We start from the raw sequence: 24,010 nt of genomic DNA, 5'->3' as shown, positions 1-24,010 counted from the left end.
GTTACCCTTTAAAGTTTGCACTCTTAGTTAAGAACACCAAATATTTGGCTAAAACGATATTGCATAGTGTTGAATTTTCCTCTCTTTTACTCCATACGGCAGTACATTGATTGCATTCCGAGGTCAGCCAAATTTCGAAAAGGGTCTTGATTACTTCCACTGGCCATCTGGCGATAGTGTCGCAAACTCTCAGAATGCCTTTTTACCCAAAAGAACGCTTACTCTTCCAAACATTGATATAAATTGGTCTGTAATGATGCATGTGACGTTTTTCTGTAATCTTGCGGCAGATAGTTTACTAATAGTGCATAGAAACCTTGATCCCTAGGGTTTTTTCAAACTAAAACCGGTTACCCCTCAACAGTTTGCACTCATAGTTATGAAATTGGAATATTTGGTTAAAACGATAGTGCATAGAGTTTACTTCTCTTCCCATTTACTCCATACGACAGTACATTGATTGCATTCCGAGGTCAGCCAAAAATGACGTAACATCCAATTTGCTTTGCTTTGTTGAGATTGAAAACAGGTTTGTTTGTACCAATGAACTACGCAGGGGACTACTAAGAGGGGTATGCGATTGGTCTGGTGTAGGATGAGCCTCTCCCTGAGCCCCTCCCTCCCTATATTTCTAACCAGTTCAACTGATCATTCCTACTAAAAAATTTATCTCACCAAACGCTGAAAGTTTACATGTTTCAAATAATATGCAATCACAAATTGTCGCAGCATTGAGCAGCCAATGCTTCAGCCCAGGAATCAAAGGGCATTTAGAGGCAATACAGACAGTGTACAATTCACTTGCTTTTCAACCAAGCAACCAGTCCTCTTCAATGGACCTCATCCACTGAATTTGTTTTTTGCTTCATCTCAGTCGACAGTCGGCCTACTTTTAGTATAATGGCTGAAAGCCATTCCTGTGTCGTTATGAACCAAAATTCACTCCTAGCAAAAAAATATCATACTTTAAACATTTGTGAAAATTTTGAAAGGGGTAACAAGTTTTGAACCTCCGCATCATTAAAAAGAAAGATCAGTCGAAGGTAACAGAACGTAAAGGTTTGCCCAAAGTTAAACGAGAAATAACTCCACACTGTCCTCGAGTTTTCATTTCTGTAGAAAAAACATCATTGATTGTCCCCTGAAGTTTGGCTCTCTAAAGAATATCTTCTGCAGTTTTGAACTTGAGAACTAATAATGAACAACATAAAATGATAACCTAAATCACAGACACCATTGCCCATGATCTTGGCTATATTTTGGGGCAAGGTCGCAAATTGGTAAGTTTAGACATTCGAAATTGTGACAATGTAAAATTAAATTGATTAGGTTCAGAATAAGCAATAAAAAAGTCCAACAAATGCATATAAAGACGTCAGAATAAACAAAAATTTAAGAAATGTCAATAGTTATAATGTCTCCTCGTTTACAGGGAGTTACATTTGTATCTCATATTTACCGAAGCATGCAAACTCAATGTATCTACAGTTGACTAAACCACCAAATGCTCTCATTAAAGTGCTCCATCACAGAATGTTGACGTCACGTGGAAAGGTAATTATACAGACCCAAAGTAATATCTTGAAATCCAAATGTAAGGAAAACAGTCAAGGCTTTAGCTAAAAAAGATTTAAACATTTCATTTTGTTTCCTATCCAGAAATTTCCCGTTTGCTTTTCAAAACTGTCAAATTGAACGAAAGACAGAAATAAAAGAACTGCTTTTTCGGGGTCATAAAGAGACTTCCTCTCTCCAGAAACAGGCCCCTGTTCTCTCAAGAACATGGGACTCGAGCACTTCTTCCCAACCTCTTTGAAAAGAGTCAGGTGTAGATTGGAACTCTGCATGTGCATGCATTTGTACCAATAGCTATGTTTCTGAGAAGTCTCCCTATTATGTGACGACTATTATGTCCTCCACGATGATGCAAAAAAAAAAAAGTAATTTATGATTTAGTACAGCAACTGTCATATCTGATTCCTACGACAGTCATTCTTGTAACATCCTTTTTAATTATCTCCGAGCTTATACAATATTTCAGCGCCTTTTAAGTAAGCTCACTTCTAGGGAGTAATTTTTCCACTGTAAGACTTGAGTGAGGGAAAAATCAATCAACCTTTTCAATCTGGCCAAATTAAAGAAATCTGTAATTAAAAAAAAAAAAAATAGAAAGAAAATAGGAAAAAAATTGAGAATTCCTTCTCAGTTCTTCACATAGTTAATCACAGCTCTGCACATTTTGGAGAACTGGGTGAGAAGAATTTGATGAAAAATCTTGCTCCATTCTCGACTTGTTGTAACTATTGTGCAAATGTGATCTAATTGAGGGAGCATGTAGACTAAGGGGGTAAGAACGTAGGTGTACTTACAAATGAGAACGCCTATCAAGGAATACCTCTTAAGGGAGGAGGTTACAATTAGGATTTTACATCCTTTTTTTTTAACAATTTAAATGTGACCCTTGAATAGTACCTCAATAAAACTAAAGTAAGAAATTACAGCATACACCAAAAAGCTAATAATATACAATAATCACATTATTAGAAAGAAATCCACTTATTTTTCATGCAACTAGAGTTATGACTGATAGGATGGGGTGACTGGGGACATGTAACACCTAGCCCAACTCCACCCCTCTTGGTCCCATCCTATCATTGCCTTATCTAGGATTTTGAGATCTTCATTTAGTTCCTCAGCACTCCCTGGTAAACAGCACTGTTGCAATGCAAAGGCGTCCAGTTACAGGGTAGTGGAAATCTCTATACCTGAACAACTCTGATAATTGTTTGCATCTCCAAGAGGCTGCAACTTGTTTACATTCCCTCCCAAACCAAGGCAGTTTTTCGCTGCTCTGAATCCAATACACACCACAATTAATAGATTCCAATGCATCTAAGACCTTTTCATGTATTCCGTCATTTTCTTGATGCAAGTTAAATAAGAGTACTAAGCTTGTTCTGTGCCAATACTCCAATTCATTTCATTTTCATCAGTAAGCATTGCAACCAGTCACTCGCTATAGACCAGCAACTGAACAAACCCAGCCAGCAAAATCCACCTTTTTTGACTCAGATATCTTGATGAAGACATGATCCTGGAAGAATAAGACAGAGTAAAAGAGCAGTGGTCTTTAAGGCTTTTTCAACTAGATGATTTTGCTTTGAGGCAACCCTCTTTTATTCTGGAAATCAGTCCCATTTTAAAACCAATGTAGACTCCACTCAACATGAACAAAATAACACATCACTCAACCACCAAATATCTCACCAGCACCAGAGTCAAAAAGAAAACTACCTTTGTCCAACTTACAGCTAATCTCATAAACAGTACTGGTAAAAAGTATAACACATAAATTTCTGGATGGGGCTATTAGTGACACTTTTGGTTTTCCACCTTTTTAAAAATAAAGTAGCCTTAACCCTTTAATCTCTAAGAGTGACTAGCATCCAGTTTCACTCCACTGTATCACTCTTGAGGCAAACAGTAAGGTCATGATGATAAAAGAAATAATAACCAACTTGAGAGGTTCTTGATTGTTAAATAAATTTTCTCAGTACTATAGGAAATGTATAGAGAGCACCATGGAGAAAGTGTATACTGATTTTGGGGCATAAAGGGTTAAGTCCTTCAGTTTCATATTTGGGCAAAGTAACTGGTTAGATGAAAGACCCAGCAGAGTTTCAAATGTAGAGGGGGGAAGTTTGCTTCTAGCCTGTTCCCCTCTTTGGCAAAATGTTCTACAGTAAAATTGTGTAACCACAAATCTGCCTTATAAGCCCAATCTCTGGATGGGATGCTCACCCATCACCTGTTACCCCTCATACAGGCCATGAATTATTCACTTTTCTGTTTGGAACTCAATGCTGCCTTTACATGCCATACTGAAGGTGAGATTTGCTGCCATTTCAAAAGGTAAAATCATGATGCTATTGTAAAATCCCTAAGAAAAGTTCCAAGTTTATTTTAAAATAAATGTTTTCCATAGCATCAATGTTGTGTGTGTACAATGCATGAAAAACACTGACCCCAGCCAACAGACAACTTACTCAGATAAACCACTACAACTCGTATGATAAATTTTACAGAACTTACCATTAACACTTTGAGGTTAGCTCTTTCTGAAGGATTCTTAACAAGACTGAAACAGATTGAAATAGATTACTGTGAGATTTAGCTGTTTTCTAGAATGTCCTGATCTCCAGTGCATCTGGATATACCACAACTTACTCCCCTAAACATCTATGTCCAAGTTTGACAATAACTATCATTCATAACCATCATATGGAAGAATGTGGGAAACATTGCCTACCATTTGTTGACAAACTCACAAAACTCTTCTGAAAATTGCTCTGGTGGTAGCAGGGGAGGAGGCTATCCAATAAAGAACAAAAATGTATAACTTCAGTGACAATAATATACCATTCTTCAATAATATACCATAGTTTCTACAAAGATTTTCCCAGCAGTAAAGGAGATGATTACACAATGCAGCAATCCTGAACTTGCTACAAACTTTACATCAACACAGAAATGCACACTTCTCCAAAGATATTATTAGGAGATTAAACTGATCAACCAATATGTTACTCAAACATTTGGTTAGTCAGAACAATGGAGGGAAGAAAAGCAATTCAACTTGCTTACTCTGTTTACACAAATTTTATGCACATCCTCTAACTAACTCGCAAGATAAATTCCTTAAAAATTGATTCACACAACTTTCATCAGTTTACTGTTAAGACTTTTGGCATCACCTCATTCACAATATAGTCCAGTAATTCAAATATCGCCATTGGCCTTGCATCATTGCTCACACCACTGGGTGGCCTTGTTCCTGGAGGTATTCTCTTTAGATGTGATGGACTTGTGCTTTTTTGGTTTTCTTCAGGTGGTGGGATTGGATACCTTCCAATTGCCATCTCAATCAATGATAATCCAAAACTCCAAATGTCGGATTGAACTGTGTAGTTAGCTCCTTGAAGTCTTTCAGGCTGAGAATTTAAAATGTCAAAGATTAATTGCAAATAAGGTGAATCTTCTGTATCTTAAGTTCTCTTTTCATGGCTTGTTCTTACTTTTCAGAGTTCATGCACTTGGACAAAATAATCTCTAAGGTTTATTTGATTAAAAGGAAATTTTCTAGGTTACAGAACTTACTCAAACTATGAATGACATACATGTACCATGTATCTCCTTTCAAGTATCAGAAATATCTTTAAGCCTTCCTTATCACACATTTTCCTCCTCAGTTTAACTTGTCTGTGGATTGTTTTCTTGTTTTCTTAGCTTCCATGTTGGATTTAAACTGTTACATTTTAACCCTTTCACTCCCAAAATCTCACTGTCCATTCACCTAACAGTCTGCTACTCATAATTCTAGCTATGAGAATTTGGCCTTGAATTAAACAATATCCCCAGCTGATATTTTCTCTCTCCTTGTCACCTCTTTGGTTGAAATGCTATTGATATGGTAAGGAAAAATTACTCATTGGTCATTCCAAGGAGGTATAAAGGTTAGAAACATGTAATTTCTTTTAGTACATAATACCAAAACTACCATTCACTTACTTAACTTATCAACATATTCTCCTTACCAACATGTAAGATCGTGTGCCAACAAAAGAATTTGCCATTGAGTCAATGAACTGTCTACTGACTATTAAGTCACAGAGCTTGATTTCACTGCGGGAGTTTACTAAAATATTTGAGGGCTTCACATCTGATTAACAAAAAGGAACACTTGTTGTGATGATCACACTACTTTGAGCAAGTTTATGAAGTTGGAGTATTCCACAATTTTACCGGATTACACTATTAAATTTGACAAGACATGCCTAAATTTGTTAGGAGGCAAAAATATGGTTCCACTATGATAGGTAAATCATACTAGGTAAATAATGTTAAAAAATTGGGCTTCATACATTCCAATGATTTCAGCTTTTAGAGGCAGCAATCGCACATGTTCAGAAGTTTCAATAAGAGCTGGTAATCATGAAATTTGCCATCTACTTTACTGTTTTTTCCCTCTACTTCACAACTCACTGACAACCATAAATGTTACAGTTAGTAAGAGATTGTGATGTGGATGGAGAGAGCTCACAGGTATGCAAAACTATCTAGTTGCCCTTGCAAAATGGATTTTTGTGAATTTTCATGGTAAATTCAGACTGGGAATTCCCAACCATAACAACTCTGGTTCTAAAAACCTAGAAATTCCTAGAAATTCCCAGAAATTCCCAGAAACTCCAAGTCTATAGCCACTCAGAGCACCAATGACTTTCCCTGAAAAGCTGTAAATTTAAAAAATTCCTAGGAATTTCTAGGAATGTTTAAGAATTACTGGGAATTTTAAGTAAAAATTTGAGGCTAATGATATAAAATAAATACTTTAAATTAAAAAAACCCAGCTAAAATTCAAGTATTTAATGAAATTTATTTACAAGCTTCATTAAGGTTTACATGTAAAATATTTTTGATTAATTATTAATATCAACATGTTGTAATATTAGGATGGAATTTGATTTATTTTTCTTTTCTTGAAAACTTCATACGGTTTAATCCTCAATTACAGCTATTCATATAATATAGTCCTAATCAATCATTAAATTTGGTTTGACACAAATTGTGAATAAAATCTGTTGATTCTTTTCCATAAAATACAATATCTTAAATTATATTTGAAAACCAAGCACTCTTGGGAGTGAAGGTGTTAATTACAGTAAAATAAAATTGATTTTTTAATTAAAATCCTGTTGTAACTGTAACAATATATTAGAATGAAGTTATCCTAAACTGCAAACTTAGCTGCTGTTTGTATTTTTTTCCTTGGGCTCACAGTGAGTTGGCCTTGAATGAGGTTGTCTACAAGAAGCTTGACCATTTTGTATCCGGATTTCATAACATCTGAATTTGAAAAAAAAAATCTATATATATATTTAAAGCTCAGACCAGGTCTTTAAGATATCTATAAGGAAAAGGGCATTCATTGGATTCTCAAATTGAGAAATCTCTTTTATATTGAATTACTTTTATATTGGAGTTAGTACATCTCTCCCATAGATTTTATTAAAAGAGGGCTGAATAAAATATTTTGTTTTTACCAAGGAGGGCTTCTTTATGTAATAAGGTTTGTTTAATAACAGTTCCTATTATGAATCTTGAGTGTTCCCAAACGTGACTAAAGGAATCTTGAAACCTTACTGATAGATTTATTTCATTGTAAAGCATAAGCTTAAGAAACTGCGGCATGCAAGTGACCGATTCGATTCTCAGAATTATTCAAGTTACGAATATCGTAATGTTTACTCACCACGAACTTTCCAAATCGTAGCTTTACAGATGGCCACTCGACCATTATTTGTACCAGTCAGTATGTCAACTGTTGTCCCTTCTTTTAACTCCACGGCGCCAACGATTTTCTTTTCTTTTACAACACTCACGCTGTTCGCGTTTTCCCATTGAACCACAATAAAACCTATCTTTACAAATGTTATATTAAGCGAAACAGTTGAGAAAAGTGATCAACCGATGAAAAGTACATTCAAAGATGAGCGCCAAATGGAGTCTTCTTTGTTTCCGACACGGGCATGATCACGTGGATCTTTTAGGACTTGTCATTGGCTAGCAAAGTGAATCCGCTGGCTTGCCGATTGCAGTGTTAATTAAAGTGCACAACTTTGTTCTGACTTCTCCGACCGGTTCTCTGCTTCTAGACGATAGATACCTTGGTGATATAAATAATGATGTGAGCTCACTCTATGTAGAAATAATCGACAAGAATGGATTGCACTACAAATGCACGATTTGTGGCAGAAAGTTGTCGAGGAAACAAAGACTCGAAACTCACTTGAGCTGTGTTCATGGCAAAGGTGAGAAATAACACAAGCCAATCACAATTTTGAATGCGATTACAAATCGTCTTTTACCCTCATATTTATAAAAGAAGGATACCACATTAGGAAGTATAAGAGATACATAGATGATCCCAGTGCGTCTTACAAAGGAGAAACATTTGTACAAGGGACAGATGTAGCTATATGCGATTACAGAGACGCGTTGGAACTCTGGTCCACAAATAGTTGTGCACTGTCCAAAGTATAAAACAATTTTGTTGATAGCTGACAGACAGAGAAGAACAACAAGTAAACTTTAGAACTGTTATCATTGAAGTGTGACTTGCACTTTTCATTTGTATATAAAGAAGGACTTGTATTTTGCACCAAAAATAAAAAGATGTAATATTTTTTGGGAGATCCAGTGATGGTGACATATAAGACATTTAGTTATGAAAGGAAACTTGGTTTGTACTTCTCGCTACTAACAAGTCTTGTTTTAAAAATATTTTCAGATCAGAGTTTCAAATAAAGTAAACTGAAGACGTCATTTAAAAGGTGTTTTTTCTCAAAGGGAACATTGACTACCTCTGTCTTGTCTGCATGCCAAATGTTTGCAAAGTGTGTGGATGATCCACAAGTATTGGAACTCTTAGAAAAATGTTTTGCAAGAATAAAATCAGCAAAACAGATTACAGCAATCAGTCACAAAAACAGAGCAAAAAACTGAAAAAAAAAACAGCAACAACAATCATGAAGAAAGAAAAAAATAATGTCAACAAAAAATAAAAATGTCAGCAAAAAGTCTCTGACAGTGTTTGAGGCAACTGAGCTTGACTGTTCCAAGGTTTTTTAACTAAGGCAACCAGTAATGTAGGTTAGGGAAGTAACTTAAGTTCATAACTAACAAAGTTCTTTAAGTGTAGATAACAATGTAATTATTGTGGAAGTTGTGTACCAAGAAACAGCTAATGAATGTTTGATGATTTTGGCACATCAGTGAACATGAGACATTTTGCATCACAATAAAGATATTTTATGATCATGGAATCCAAGAATCCTTTGAGGTTAGAAAGCAAATCTGTGATATGAGTACATTGGGTTAATTGACAATTCCATTTAACATAATTGACTATTCCATTTAACATAATTGACTACTGGTTCATGAGAAAATCCATATTAATGTAGAGATTTACTAAAACTTAGTTTGAATAATAAATTTCATGATCTTTAAGTTATAAACATATACATGTATGTATATCTCTTGGTAAATTTTGTATAGCATACCTTTTATTGAGCCAAAGTTTTAAGCCTCTGAAATTACTCTTTTTCTTAAAACCTTCACATTCAAGCTATTGAAAATTTCTTAGAATTTATGTGGACCTCAGGGTATTTAAATTGCCTCAAATTAAATTCCCAGAAATTCCTAAGAATTCCACCCTTCTTAAATTATAGGTAGTTTGTATAGCTGAGAATTCCTAGGAATTCCAAGTCCTCACAAAACTGGAGTCTTCCTTTCCCAGAAACTCCCAGTAATTCCAAGCTTTTTAAATCAGAGCTTATTTGCATAGTTGGGAATTCTTGAGAATTCCTAGGAATTCCTAGGAATTCCCAGAAAACTGAAAAATTCAGTTTGCAAGGGTTATTTGCATAATTGGGAATTTTTGAGAATTCCTAGGAATTCCCAGAAAACCAGGAATTCAGTTGGCAAGGGTGTACAAATGATAAATAAATTTATTTAATCGATGGCTCACAACTTTAGGTCACTATCAATAATGAAGGGAAAGCTATCATGGAAGGCATGCAATATTTCAACTGCTTTGATTCACATCTTTGTCAAGATATGAGTTGGATGGTTGCCCATTGCAATCTACAGTCCAATTTGTATTAAGTGGTCACCCATGGGGAATGCTGAGGTGACTGTTCAATAAAGGTGACCAGCAAATGACTTGCATGATGTTCGCACATAATATTTTCCTAACAATCCAAAGAAGAAAGATAATTTTCAATACCCTTTGGACATTTTAACTTAAGGTGCTAACATTGATTTTGGAAGATAAACACAGAATGAATGAAATGACTTGAAAGGTTACTCTGAGTTTTATTTGTGTGGCTCTGCTTTAAGTGACTGTTCAAATAGGCTGTTGGGCCTGTCTGTATTTCATGCTTGAGGTGAAAATTACAGCAATTCATGGGAAAAGATTTTGGGACTTAAACTACCAACAGCTTAATACAGGGTGACTGCTTTTATATGGTGCTGCTTAATACAGGTTTGACTGAATGTAGTAGAAGCATCAAACAATCCTGCTCACAAGTAGTAAAGCATAATCATTCAACCTCATCACTGAAAAAAACTTGCAGTATGGTAATAAATCCATTGCACTCTTAATTAAGTAGTACTGGTAACAAAAACAATCAAATGTTAATCATTCACTTATCTTACATAATTATATTATTAGCTAAATCTATATATTATTGTTTAATAGATGTACACTGCATTAATAATATTATTAAATAGATGTACACTGCAACACTCATTAGTAAGAGGATGTTGCCTTCTGGATGGAACAAGCAATTTTGTACCAATAACAATTTACCATGGTTATAATACCTACCTCTGTGTATAATATTGTGGTTATCTCTAAGGTAGCTTAAACCTTTAAAACCTGTAAGAGAACAGTTTTCATACAACTGACACCTGGGTAAGAAACATATTTCACAACCCAAAAATTGATCTTGGAGCCCTGCATATGCAAAGTCTTGTTTGAACAGAAATTAATAGCCAGACAAATACAATACATAGAGAGAAACATGTCTAACATTCCACAGAAAGGAAGATTACATTTTGAGCATGTGGTTTTCCTTGCTCTCTCTGCACAGTGCAAGACAACCTAAATTTGAATCCAATCCCATAAATAAAGCTGGATTTTACATCTTTCTTTTCTTTTTTCAGCCTTGATGGCTGCAGCATAGTTTTGGACGTAAAATTCCCCTTCCTCAAAATTCAAGGTTTTTCTTATCCTTGAGGTAATACTGTGTACATTAATCCTGGACTACACATGGGTAATTGTCCTACTATCTGCTCTACATAATATATGTAAAATATAAACTAGTTCTTACCGCAATTGTGATAACTCACAAAATATCCTCATGTACTAGATCAGCCTCTTTCAATATTTGATCCAGGGAGCCACCATCCTGAATACGAAATCAATAAGATAATTATTTCACCTCATTAACACTTTCACTTCCAAGAGAAAAACATTGGCAACAAACTCAGTGGGTCTGCCACCAGGCAAAAGTTGCGCTACGTTCTTCTCAAGCCTCAACGTGATCTTGTTTATACAGCACCAGGATTGTTTAGAGAATCAAGAGACTTTGACATCAGCCTCCTTTCTCTACTATTAAAAACTCTTTGTCCGACGCAACTACCTCCTCTGGGCAGCGGATGGGATTGTCCCCCAAGCACAGGTGATTTTAGCTCGACTGCAGACATCGTCAGAATTAAGTTTTACTGCAATGATATTATTCATAAGTTTCACAGCGGAGAGTCGAGTGATGCAGAATTTTGTTCACTCTGGGATGAAATAAAAATAGTCCTTTTACGTATAGCTTCCCATATCAGCGCAGAAACAAAACTTGAATGGGAAGAAGCAATCAACAGGCTGCGGCATGATCCCTTAACCCCAGAGGCTGCGAGAAATGCCGAGGAACTACAGGAAATGTATCAGAAAGACATCACAAAAGAAAGTCTTGCATCAGGGTTCGCTCGAGTGGAGGGGCAAATTCAAGACCTGGGGAATCAAATTGAACAGCTTCGCGAATTGGTGACAAATCGGGCTGGCTCTTCATCGGCAGAAGGAGGAGGTCGGTTTAAGGAAGAGACTGTTTTACTTTAAGAAATTCAGTGAATATTGAGTTATATAGCCTACTCCGCCATTATAAGGGTAAGTTTTTGAAGAAAAAACTGTGCTGCCGTGTCGGTTGGAGAGTACAACAGGGTAATTTAGTCTTATCAACTGAGTTGATAACGTAAATTGGCCACCGTAAAGAGTTTCGAAGCTGACGTTTGGAGCGCTAGCCCTTTGTCGGAGAGAATGACGAAGTTGAAGTGATTACCATGATATTGTGACCTAAGTAATTCTTCTTATCACAGCTCCTCTTCGTATTATCATCGAAGTCAGATCCATGACAAGCCACAGCTCTCGAGAGGAAGCTCCAACGACGACGAAATCCTTTCATCCGCAGCCAACTGCTTCAGCCGACGAACCTCCAGCGACTTTGACAATCACAGCTCATCAGCCTATACAAAGAATAGTCTTGGAAATACGTCGACATTACGATCTATCAACAGCTAAGGAAAACACATTTGTTCAACGTCTCGAGGATGTCGTACTGTTTGATCTTGGGATGGTTCTCAAAAATAGGGAAGAATTCAAGGATGTCAAAGCTTACCTGAGAGAGTGTGAAAGCATGCAAAGGGTTCTGGATGACACTACCATGATCAGCGAGCTTGAAGGGTTAGTTTACACGGTAACCCTGTAAGATGCGTCAGGGCTTGTCAAGAGACGTACTTGTTCTCATTTCTATTGGTACCAAGACAGGCCGCGTCCTTATCTAGCGTAGGAAACATTTTTGTGTGAAACAAGTCTGCTAAAAACAAAGGAAATTGAATTTACTTGCTTCCGATTTTAAGACCTTACAGCTAACAACCTAACCCTAAACCTTTTTGCGTTGTTCACGTCCAGTGTGAGCGAACATAAAACAGTAAAGATCTTACCTTCTGTAAACAAAATTATTATGTCTTTGGTCTCGTGAAATGTTGCAAATTTCCTCAACACTGCCTCTAGGTTTCATTCTTGCAAATTCCAGCTGTAAGAGGCATCATGGTCAAATATGGTTAACGCCTCGATTCCGAATCGAGAGGCCCGAGGTTATGATAATGACAATAACAATCATATCGATAACGAAGGTATCGTCATCGATGACGACAATGACGATGACGACAATGACGATGACGATGAATATAATGACAATGAGGATGACTGACGGTGAGAAACCGATAGACCAACATGCTATCCAGTAAGTGTAAGTTACTCTTGGCTAATTATCGCAAACGAAACCGGGATAAGTTTGGGCAAGATGAAGCAGTTGCCTCGAGTTCAGTCTGAAATCTTGAGCTATTCACAAAATCTTTTAATGAACCTCTTATATCTAATGATCTCTTCGAACAGAACCATAAAAGAGGTGGAAGAACGCATGCTCAGCGAAGAAAAAGAAAAACTCACGAAATCAAATGATGCTGGTGGTTAAGGAGGAAAGTCACCTTAAAATAACTTTAGGTGGCGAACATGCTGTAATGAAAAGAATCACACAGAAAACTTGTAACTCTGGGTTCTGTTTTTGATGTTATTACTGAAGTGGTTGGACATCTGGATCAGTTCATTTTACACTGTTGTTTAATTGTATGAAACAAGTCTGACGGGTTTTACAGGTATGGATCATGATTTGCCGATAGGTTTAACTGAACACGAAGTTCGGAGGAAATCACACAGCGCCCATGTCCTCTTTCAAAGCCCTTGCTTCGCGTTTGAAGACGAAATTTCCGTCTTGCTGTACCTTTCTGGGAACGAGGATGATGGAGTCCTTTCGGACGTTCGTGTCAGTGGTAGAAACTATCGAATCGAGCCTCATGATTATATGATGTCAACCAACAATTACTTATTTATCAGAAACCTTGTCTTTTTGAGGCGTTTTACTGACCTTGTTGGATTATTTCAGTTTTTTAATCTATTTAAAATTTAACAAGGAATTTAAAAGCTGTCAGCAACATCACAAATGTTGTTTTAATGTTCTTAACTCAAACTAATGGGGTATAATAAAAGTTAGCAATACTTAACCGTTACCATTCTCATTATTATAAAGTCAGTAAAACACTTACACGTTACACGGGCAAGATATCTAAAATTCCTTGAATGTCTTGGATAGGCTACCCTCCATCAATTGCGATTACTGTTTCTTTTTTAGTGAAATACCACCTATTCTAAATTGAATTGAATCAGTAAAGAACAAGCCGAAAAGTTTCTAAATATCTATACATATATACAATCGTTAGCACTTAACTGAAAGGACTACGCCTAGAAAGAATATTCCCGGCTAGGATCTCTGGAAATAGCCAAACTCACTTGTCCAGAACAACGGCACTTTCTTTAAACCACACCTATTTACACCATTATGAAGAAACTAAAACGGTCCAGTGAAGTGAAACTTGACCTAGGACGTTCACTATAATAATGATAGCAACCATCATTTAAATTTTCAGCTCTTGTTTTCAAGTCTGATTCAGTTAATGACTGAATGTTTTATGTGACTGATGCATGATCATAACAGACTCAAATTCGACAAAAATGGAGATGTCAGTGACGGAGAAAGAATGTTCCATAACTACCTACATTTTAAACTAAGACGATTGCTTAAGAGGAAACCCACGTAGAAGTGGCTGTATCATCATTCTTGCGGAACTTCTAGGTAGTACTGCCTTGTTACACTTGAAGACACTCAGAACTGGACAAGATTACACGGTTCACATCAAGAGATTCTCTGTCAGAGTTTGGTACCGGATTTTAGGAGTTCCCTTGCATGGCTCCCAATAGATGCCTCATTACTTCTTCCAACTCTTTCCTGGTCCTGTGCGAGGAAAGGCACATCAACCAAAAACTCGGAAAATTTAACGCTTAACCCTTTAACTCCCCGAAGTGATTAACATGTAACTTCTCCCAATAATATCCACACATTGTCCAGCAAACAGGTAATGAGAATATTCAAACTTATCAGGTAAAAGTTATTTTGATCTAACACCAAATTCTTGTAACTAATCTACAAGGAAATATGAAGCCGCCAGAGAGGAGAATTAATAATGAGATCTTAGTAGTTGAAGAATTAAGGAGGTGGATGAAGGTGTTAATGTTTAATTCATCAACACCTGCATGCCTAAAGGATCCCTAATGAAACGCAAAATTTATAGTGATAGACAGTTATTTACCTTGTAAGATCGTTGTTTTCCTCATCCAATATTTTCTTTTGCATGGCCTCGCATCTTTCAAGACAATTCTTGGCTGCTTCGAATTCTTCCTTCATTTTATGAACCATCGCAAGGTCAAAAAGCGACTTAGCGGTGTTTCGATGGTCCTTCAGTAACTCGAGCCGAATCTTCAACGCTTCTTCCGAATATCGTTCGGCAGTGTTGTACTTTCCCAGGGCAAAATAATTGTTTGACAGACTGTTGAGGATGGTCGCAGTGAAAGGATGTTTACCCAGTGTTTTTCTGTAAATGGGTAGCGTCTTTTTTTCTCTGACCTTGATTGCCTGCTCATGATTTCCCTTGAGCGAAAGGATCACTACCGAGGGAATTAGAGTTTCATCATTGAATTTGCAAATAATTCCAAAGATACAATAATTCCAATTTAGTCATTTTCGGCTGACCATGAAGATAATTAAGAAGGGTAGTAAAAGTGATTTTTGTTGTCTTAAAGAAAGGATTTTTGAAGTAGCCGTGACCCCTTTAAAGTATTATGCATTAGAATTCATGTGAAGGATTTCGTTCCTTATAATGTTTATAATCAACCACTAGATAGCATCTAGTGGTTGATTACAAACATTATAAGGACACTTTTCGATATATTTCAGAGTTTTGCACCTTCTCGGTGTTCTAAGGATCCTGTCAAGGGCCAGACTAAATGAATGACGGCTATTAAGCTGAATCTTGACTAATGAGAGGCTAAAATCATAATGGAGGATTAGGATGCTTCTCTTGCTTTTTTCACTCAGAGCACAGGCCACAATCTGTACTGCGTTTTCAATTGTGACTCTTTATTCATCGATTTTGAAGATTCATACGTAAGCAAATGCTCAAAATAACCTTAAAATACGATCCCACAAACTGCCTTGGAAAATATATGATCAATGCGCTCGCAAATTAATTTGGTACCTAATCATTTTGTGCACCTACCTCCCAGATCATTATACGTTGCACCGAGCATAACGTTGTCATCCTGTCCTTCCGATCGAATTCTGATTGCCTGTTGAACTTTTTCTTTTGCCTCCTCAAAAAAGCCTTCTGTGGCGAGACATCGACCAAGTTTGGCAAGGCACTGAGCTCGGCTGTTCCCTTTTTTAACTCCAAGATTACGTTGGATTCCGTCAGCCTTCGTGAAGTATTCTTTGGCTATTTCAGCGTGTAAAACACACGGACCAATTGGAGGACAAGAACAGCTGAATACTTCTTTCAGCCCCAAGGATGTGAGGCAAGCACTGAGTCTCGTCTGATCTTTCATCTCTTTGCACCTCTTTCTTAGAGATTTGAAGGCATATTCAAATTTGGCCTTTCCCATCATCTTCGCCAGTAGCTCCGTCACGCTGTTGAAAACATCAATGCACCTTCTTGTTTGTTCTTCATCCATTTTACCATTTCTGCACCACTCGACGAGCCGCATGACATTTGCTTCATCTTTCTGAAAGGCTGCAATAGCTTCTGACGCGTACTGGTCCAGGAACATTTCAAAGATATCTTCCAGAAGGGTTAAAAAATGGCGGATAAACATCCTCTTAGCATCTAGGATCACTTCACGAAACTCCTGCTCCATTGCCTTAGTTTCACAATAATCACCAATCACTCGAAGGAGGGTATAGGAGCATTCATCCCCAATAATGTGTTCTTCTAAAAGTGATCGCCGGGACAGTTCCAGTCCACATCGTCTGAGTTGAGACGCACTCATCTCCTCTGATTGAAATATTTTCACTGCTTCAGACAGAGAAAAACGCCCTCTGAGTAATGCAAATCTGATAAGGACACCCTTTTCTATCAAATAAAGCCTCTCGAAGCAATGATCGATAAAAATGTTGATCTTCATATCCTCTGATATCGTTTGAATCTTTGTCAAGATCTTGGGTTTTCCTGCAGGCGAAGAACACCTCATCGCTTCCAAGAGACTTGGCAGGTCACTGTGGGAGGAGGCCAGGGTGTAAAGGACCAAGGGAATACCGCTGAAAATCTCTGAAAAGTCATGTGCTTGGGTTGCATTGACTGGCCTATTCTTCCACACCATTTTCAAAAGCTCAACGGTTTCTTCTGGCTTAAAAGGCGACAGATGAACCATTTCTTGACCTGCTTCCGGAAAACAAACTGTCTCTGAAGAGGTGAGGAGAAGTTTGATGTTGTCTGTCACCATTAAAATTTCATTGATTAGATTCTTAATTCTCGATCCTTCCTCAGATGGGTTCATCCGCTGGAGTGACAATTCACTTTCGGGAAGCTGCATTTTGTCATCCAAATGAAGTATAAATTCAAAATTATCCAGTAGTAAAATGGTGAAGAAATGTTGGCTTTTCAAGCGATGTTTCAGTTCAGGTATTGAATTCTCCACAGGTAGGTGATATACTTGCTGAAGAGCCTTCTCAGCAAAATCCTGGGAAAGTTTTATGTTTCTACAGTTGACGTAGATCACCACGGTACGTCTGTCAGAATTCCGTATGTCGTTTGCCACTTTCGTCGCCACGGTCGTCTTCCCTATGCCAGTGGCACCATGTATGAGAAGGCATCTGCAATCGTGCAGTGGAGAAAGGTATTCTCTGATTTTGTTGCATTCTGTTTCGCGATTGACGAAATGTGGTACCGTTCGGGGGAGAAGAGACAATTTTCTATAGATTCCTGTAAGTCAATGTAAAATATTACAGTGGAAGATAAGTTAAACCTCACAGATACATGCCACAATTTCCATAAACAGAAAATGGTGGATAGAAGAAACAGCATTAGAAGGAGAAAATACCTGCTACAGTTTCCTTAACTGGTTTTGGTGTTTCACCTGAGACCAGAAACCAGCTGAAACGTTATATCATTTATTAAAGCAACAGCTACTCACGCTGTCTTCCTATTCTTTCAAAACAAATTCTCGTTATTCCTCCTTAATAACATCAAAAACAGAACCCATAGCTACAAGTTAAATAATTTTATGTGTAATCCTTGCGTTTGCAGCATGTTCTCCGCCTAAAGATATTTTAAGGAGACTTTCCTCCTTACCCACCAGCATCGTCTAATTTCGTGAGTTATTCTTTTTCGTTGTTGAGCACGCATTCCTTCAATGCAATGTGACCCAGGTTTTACTGCTATTCATGGATTCATGAAAGACACTGTTTAATACCTGTGAAGTGCTGAGAAGGTATGTATTCCTCTTCCTTGCCATCTCCTTTTTTCCTCCTTCTGTTTCCTCAGAGTAATCAGAACCTGGAAAAGACAATACAAGACTGAAATAAATGGAATCAGGTAAGAATTCCGTCCATGGGGATCCACAAACCGAAGGCCTGATAAACTTTATTCCCATCACCCACTAAACAGCAAAGTCCTGTAGCCTCCGAATTTTCACTCCTGATCTCACTCAGGTTTATACCAAACAATAATTACGTGACTAAATAACTCGCCAAAAAATTATCTGTGGAAGTCTAATCTAGTATCCCCTTCCCTCACCGCTTGGCAATCTGTGGTAAAAGAGAATGAACATCATCTTCAAAAAAATAATAAAAAAACAAGCGGCTATTAGTTTTATACCTGCACACTTAGCAAAGTGCCTCCGACCCTCCTGGTAATCCTTCTCCGAAATAGCGATCCTGAGTTTAAGTTCAGCGAGTCCAAGATCTTCCAGCACTCTCTCGTTCACGAGGAATTCTTGAGCTACTTTACCGAGATGACCACTGGAGTAATCTTGCCAGAGTCGTTCTAGAATTTCCAGTGAGCTGCATTTGACTGTTAGCACCAAGCTACCGAGATTGACATTCACAATAAGGACTTGGTTAACATCCTCCAGATGTTGAACAAATCCGTTTTCCTCACCTGTTGATGAATCGTAATGTCGACGTATTTCCAAGACTATTCTTTGTACGGACCGATCAGCTGTGATTGTCAAAGTTGCCGGAGGTTCGTCGGCTGAGGCAGTTGGCTGCGCATGAGAGGATATCGTCGTCGTTGGAGCTTCCTCTTGAGAGCTGCGGCTTGTCATGGATCTGACATCGATGGTAATACGAAGAGGAGCTGTGATAAGAAGAATTACTTTGGTCAGAATATCATGGTAATCACTTCAACTTCGTCATTCTCTCTAACGAAGGGCTAACGCTCCAAACGTCAGCTTTGAAACTCTTTACGGTGGCAAATTCACGTTATCAGCTCATGCAGTTGTTAATACTAAATTGCCCTGTTATACTCTCCAACCGACACAGCAGCACAGTTTTTTTCAGAAACTTACTCTTATAATGGCGAAGTAGGCTATATAATTCAATATTCACTGAATTTCTTAAAGTAAAACAATCTCTTCCATAAACTGACCTCCTCCTTCTGCCGCTGAGGAGCCAGCCCGATTTTTCATCACTTCACGAAGCTGTTCAAATTCATTCTCTATTCTATCAAATCGTTCCTTTCCTTCTTCAGAGGAAATTTGAATTTGCCTCTCCACTCGAGCGAACCCTGATGCAAGACTTTCTTTTGTGTCTTTGTCCTTCTGATACATTTCCTTTAGTTCCTCGACATTCCTTGCAGCCTCTGGGGTTAAGGGATCATGCCGCAGCCTGTTGATTGCTTCTTCCCATTCAAGTTTTGTTTCTTCGCTGATATGGGAAGCTATACGTAAAAGGACTATTTTGATTTCATCCCAGAGGGATCAAAATTCTGCATCACTCAACTCTCCGCTGTGAAACTTATGAATAATATCATTGCGGTAAAACTTAATTCTGACGATGTCTGCAGTCAAGCTAAAATCACCTGTACTTGGGGGATTATTCCATCCACTGCCCAGAGGAGGTAGTTGCGTCGGACAAAGAGTTTTTAGTAGTTGAGAAAGGAGGCTGATGTCAAAGTCTCTTGATTCTCCGAACAATCCTGGTGCTGGATAAACAAGATCACGTTGAGGCTTGAGAAGAATGTCCTGCAACTTTTTCCTGGTAGTAGAATCACTCAGTTTGTTGGTAAGAGCAAGACTTCTTGGTGGGTAAATGGAGTCAAACAGTGCTCTCAATAACTCGGTACCCGCACGTATAATCAGTCGAGAAAGACGCTGATAATTTTCGTTTTCATTCGTTGAACTGAGCACTTGGTTAGCAGTCGCCATTTCGTTAGTGCGTCAGCAAGAAGGAGGTTTCGCTTCTACATACAAAACACTGAACTTGGGTCGTTACTACATATCAGCGGTTCTAATCTTCCTGCAAGAAAAGTTTAAAAGGTCCTGCAATATTCTCTGATTTGCGATTTGGTGTCAATCGAGAAAGGGTCGTAGTATGGCTTTTTCCTTTTCCTTCGTTAAGTCATTTTCCCGAAATTCACAGAATGTAAGAAAAGAAATTCGCTTCACCCCACGGCGAAATTAGGACCAAAACATACTATACATCGATAAACAAAAAATTAAATTCTTTTATGAATTAATGAATAGAATCTCTTTAATTACCACATCCTCGTTAATTCTGGCTTTTCAGCTCTAATGAAAACAATTACTGGAAAAATAGAGATTGATTTTCGTAAGAGTGTTAAAAAAGGCATTACGCAAATCAGCTTGACACTTTTTGAAAATTGGATTCGACAGTAATCTTAGTAACACGAGTTATATCGTCTTCCCAAAATGAAATAAGCTATACGAATAGGCAAAGATGGTCTGTAAACTAGAGTTTCGCTTCTCCTTGAAACAAACACTGTGTCTGCTTGTCATCGGCGAGAGTTTAAGTAACCACAATAGAATAAATACGTTTATTCCCAGAACATTCCGTTTTCTCGGGTACTATTTCAAAAGTGGGTGTGATTGTTTGATGGTGGTGGATCACACATGATGAAACCTAATATTCAGGTCCTGATAAATTTAGAAAGACTTAAGGTTTATCCCGTCCGCCAATTAGAGGTGGCTGTTTAACAGAGATCTTATCTACAGTAAATAGGCGAAGTGAATTTTGCGAACTTGATGTTTGACCTCTGAATAGAGTACTTTGGAATTAAAGTCTTCAATAACACAACGTCACATGAAAAGTTTTTAAGTTTCCGGTCTTAGAAAACGTCATGTTTACGCTTAAATTAAATTGGGGTTGGTTCTTCTGTCACAGTTTTTGCGTAAGAATTTAATTCAAGCAACTTAATTCGACAATAAGGTGAGATATTTCTAAGAGCAAAGACCTCGTTTGGGTAATTGTCTTAGTGTTCCGCACGGATGCACGCGTTGGCAAGGGGACTTTTTTTCCCCAAACATTTATCGTTGTAAATTACCCAACATTATAACGTACGTTCTAACAGCTAGCAGTGAGTGTTAGTGAAAATAATATTATGAATTAGGATGTTCCGCGATGAAATTCGAGCGCTAGTTAAGGGACGATTTGTGAAATTTAAGTGACTTCGACAAACAAAGTTCCGAAACTTGATAGTCGAAGTTTTGCAGTCTAGGTTTTGGTTTAGTTACGAAATCTCATGTTTCCAATCTAGCGAATTCACGCGTGCTTGTAAAGCGAGTCTGATGTTTTTCGATGATGCCAAAATTACAAATAGAGAGCCAAAACCTTCACATTTGCCTTATTGCGTTATGTTGTTTTATTTCATTGTTAGAATTGGGGTTTTTTTCCCTCCTCAACAGTGACCTAATGTCAGACATCTGACAGTTGATGCCATCTATTTTGTCACGAATCGTGATCCAAAGCACGATCTTACAAAATTCTCCATTAATACGACAGAAAATTATCGGAAACGCTTGAACTAAGTTACCTACCTTAAGCATCTCATAGACTGGGAAATTTGTCTTGGTTGTTTTCCACACAAAGTTCGTGGGCTCCGTATTGAAAGCGAACACACTTCCCGTCACGCGTCAAGGGGCCAGTAAATTGTGCTGAATTCCACACAGAAAAAAGTCAGAAATCATAGTTTATTCCAGACTTTTCTTCTTTCCCATTTTTCTTTAATTATTGAAAATCGCGTCGAAGCACAATCTCAACCCACATTAGAAAAATTATCAGTTCCATGTAATGGTAACTAAATCCGACATAGAAACATCTTGGGGAATAAACTTTGTAAGAAAAACACTGCGTCATTTTCAAGTCGGGACTAAAAAACTTCAGAATAAAAATTTGTAAGCTGGAAATAACTTCACACGGTAATTTTCGGGAACCTTTAAAACAAATACAATTTTTGCATCATCATCATCATCATGATTGAAAAAGAAATGTTGTTATATGAATTGATCAGCCAGTCGAATCATGTACCTCGCTACTGTAGCTGTAAATCGTTTTAGTGTTGGTTGTGGTTAACAATTCAAGTCACTAAAGTATCAATAAGACAAACAGACTATTCAACTGGAGTTAAATGTACCTGAACGGTCCTGAACAACACCCCTTTAAACACGATCCGTGCGATGTTTGCGAGACCGGGCGTTCATTATCGAAGTCGGCAGAGGCAGTGATGAATAACGAAGAGCTACGCCACAGGTATGCGGTCAATAACGCGGGCTCAAGCACACGCAAAATTTGCGGGAAAAAAGGAGCTGGCATTTAAAACCGAGGTATTTTGTTGTCGTCCGAGACATTTTCCTATCTGGGGGTTGTTCTGTAAAAGGAAGGTGGCAAGGGAAACAACGCCTCGAATCAATAGAATGGAAAATCAAACATGCAAATGACTCAACATCCGTTTTCCGCGGTCTCTTCCGCGCAGACGTTATTCAGCTCTGTCAGTCGGCAATAGTTTGGACATACATCGAGAAAGAACGAGCCTCTGGATTCCCAGTGATGTCTCTTCGAATTAGACTGACCTATGTATCCCGTGCGCTCAATTTGTTAAGTAAAACCGTACAAACCTATCATTTCTAAACCATTCATAGTCAACGATTTCTTAAACTGAAATGTCCATTAAGAATTTTTACTCAGTAGAAATGCCATATCGATCGCCTCCCTTCTCTGACCCTCTTTAAGAATGGTTGAAGGGTGGGTAAGAATTTCCATTGGGGGTGGGGGAGGCTACAATGGCCTTTTACTTGAATTTTGTGGCGACCGACTTATTTAACTAGGAGCTCATAAAATGAACACCACGTCCTTGTCCGGGAAAAGGTGCAGTTTTTGAAGCGACACCCTGGCCCTACTTGTCTCTAATATTCACACCTCCTTTTACTACGTAGCAGTTTGAAGGAAGTGGGGATCTGGGAGTGCAATTTGACACCCATCTAACAAGAAAAGATTATATATAGTAATAATATATCCCATCATGCCACAAAATTCAAGTAAAAGGCCATTGTAGCCTCCCCCACCCCCAGTGGAAATTCTTTCCCATCCCTTAACCTTTCTTTTAGAGAGTAAAAGAAGGGGGAAAATCGATTTGATGTCTCTCCTGAGTACAATTTTTAAATGGACATGCTAGTTTGTGCAATCGTTTACCATGAATAATGGAATAAAAATTTTAGGTTCGTAGGGCTTTTGTAACAAATTGAACGTACGGGATACATAGGTCAATTCAGTTCTATGGGAAACCGCCAGTAGACCAGGGGCTCGTTCTTTCTTGATGTATGTCCAAACTACTGCCGACTGACAGAGCTGAATAACATCTGCACATGCGCTACGCCTTGGCGCGGAAAAACATTGGAAAACGGATTTTGAGTCGCTTGCATGTTTGTTTCTCCATTCCGTTACCTAGAGGCGTTGTTTCCCTTGCCGCATTATCTTCCTTTAAATCTTTGAAAGAACAACCCCCCCCCCCCATAGGAAAATGTCCTCGACGACAACAAAATGCCTCGGTTTTAAATGCCAGTCACTTTTTAACTCGTGAATTGCACATGCACAACACAAGTTATTGCGGGTAGTGGGAAAATGCGGTCGCTCGATCGCTCGTTTGGCTGTAAACATTATGCAAATGAGGTACGCTTGCTACCTACTCACAAATTGCTGTCCATGTTTTTCAAAGCTCCTTGAATTCGTAAGACCTTTAAACACAGTCTTATTTTGTGGACAGAAAATTTTGAAAGTTCAACTATTCACAGATTTTCTGTGCAAAATTGTACGCAATAGTTTGACTTGAATTTTTATTAAGTGCGTGTAATGACAGCAATTATTAACAGTGCGTGTAATGAAATCAAAACGTTTACCGTTCTGAACTACACCGCGATACAGTTTAGTCTGTAATTCTTGCT

The 24,010-nt window shown here is 37.9% G+C and overlaps 1 protein-coding gene and 1 non-coding gene across 4 annotated transcripts; both read right to left on the bottom strand.

The window, feature by feature from the left end:
• Positions 1–1,071: 1,071 nt before the first annotated feature.
• On the bottom strand, positions 1,072–12,345 carry LOC131779801 (dual specificity mitogen-activated protein kinase kinase 1-like). Of its 3 annotated transcripts, XM_066165907.1 has the most exons (7): positions 11,952–12,345; positions 10,953–11,030; positions 10,448–10,498; positions 4,755–4,991; positions 4,310–4,371; positions 4,093–4,138; positions 1,072–3,094 (listed from the first exon to the last, which is right to left on the bottom strand). In XM_066165907.1, the coding sequence occupies exons 4-7, from the start codon at positions 4,917–4,919 to the stop codon at positions 3,017–3,019; spliced, it is 351 nt and encodes a 116-aa protein (XP_066022004.1). In that variant the 5' UTR covers positions 4,920–4,991; positions 10,448–10,498; positions 10,953–11,030; positions 11,952–12,345; the 3' UTR covers positions 1,072–3,016. The 3 variants fall into 3 exon arrangements, with proteins under 3 accessions (XP_066022004.1, XP_066022003.1, XP_066022002.1); XM_066165906.1 differs by lacking the exons at positions 10,448–10,498; positions 10,953–11,030; positions 11,952–12,345 and adding exons at positions 5,595–6,903; positions 7,310–7,549; XM_066165905.1 differs by lacking the exons at positions 10,448–10,498; positions 10,953–11,030; positions 11,952–12,345 and adding exons at positions 6,794–6,903; positions 7,310–7,549.
• Positions 12,346–13,660: 1,315 nt separating this feature from the next.
• On the bottom strand, positions 13,661–22,285 carry LOC131779798 (uncharacterized). Its single transcript, XR_010717215.1, has 8 exons — positions 22,207–22,285; positions 21,611–21,727; positions 19,204–20,072; positions 18,433–18,912; positions 18,029–18,111; positions 15,841–17,538; positions 14,875–15,229; positions 13,661–14,519 (listed from the first exon to the last, which is right to left on the bottom strand). It is a non-coding gene; the product is annotated as an uncharacterized protein (transcript).
• Between the last annotated feature and the right edge of the window lie 1,725 nt (positions 22,286–24,010).

This window comes from Pocillopora verrucosa, chromosome 4 (genome assembly GCF_036669915.1).
Source record: "Pocillopora verrucosa isolate sample1 chromosome 4, ASM3666991v2, whole genome shotgun sequence".
Lineage (NCBI taxonomy): Eukaryota > Metazoa > Cnidaria > Anthozoa > Scleractinia > Pocilloporidae > Pocillopora > Pocillopora verrucosa.
Note: the sequence above shows the minus strand (reverse complement) of the source record. Positions and strands in the feature narration are given on the sequence as shown.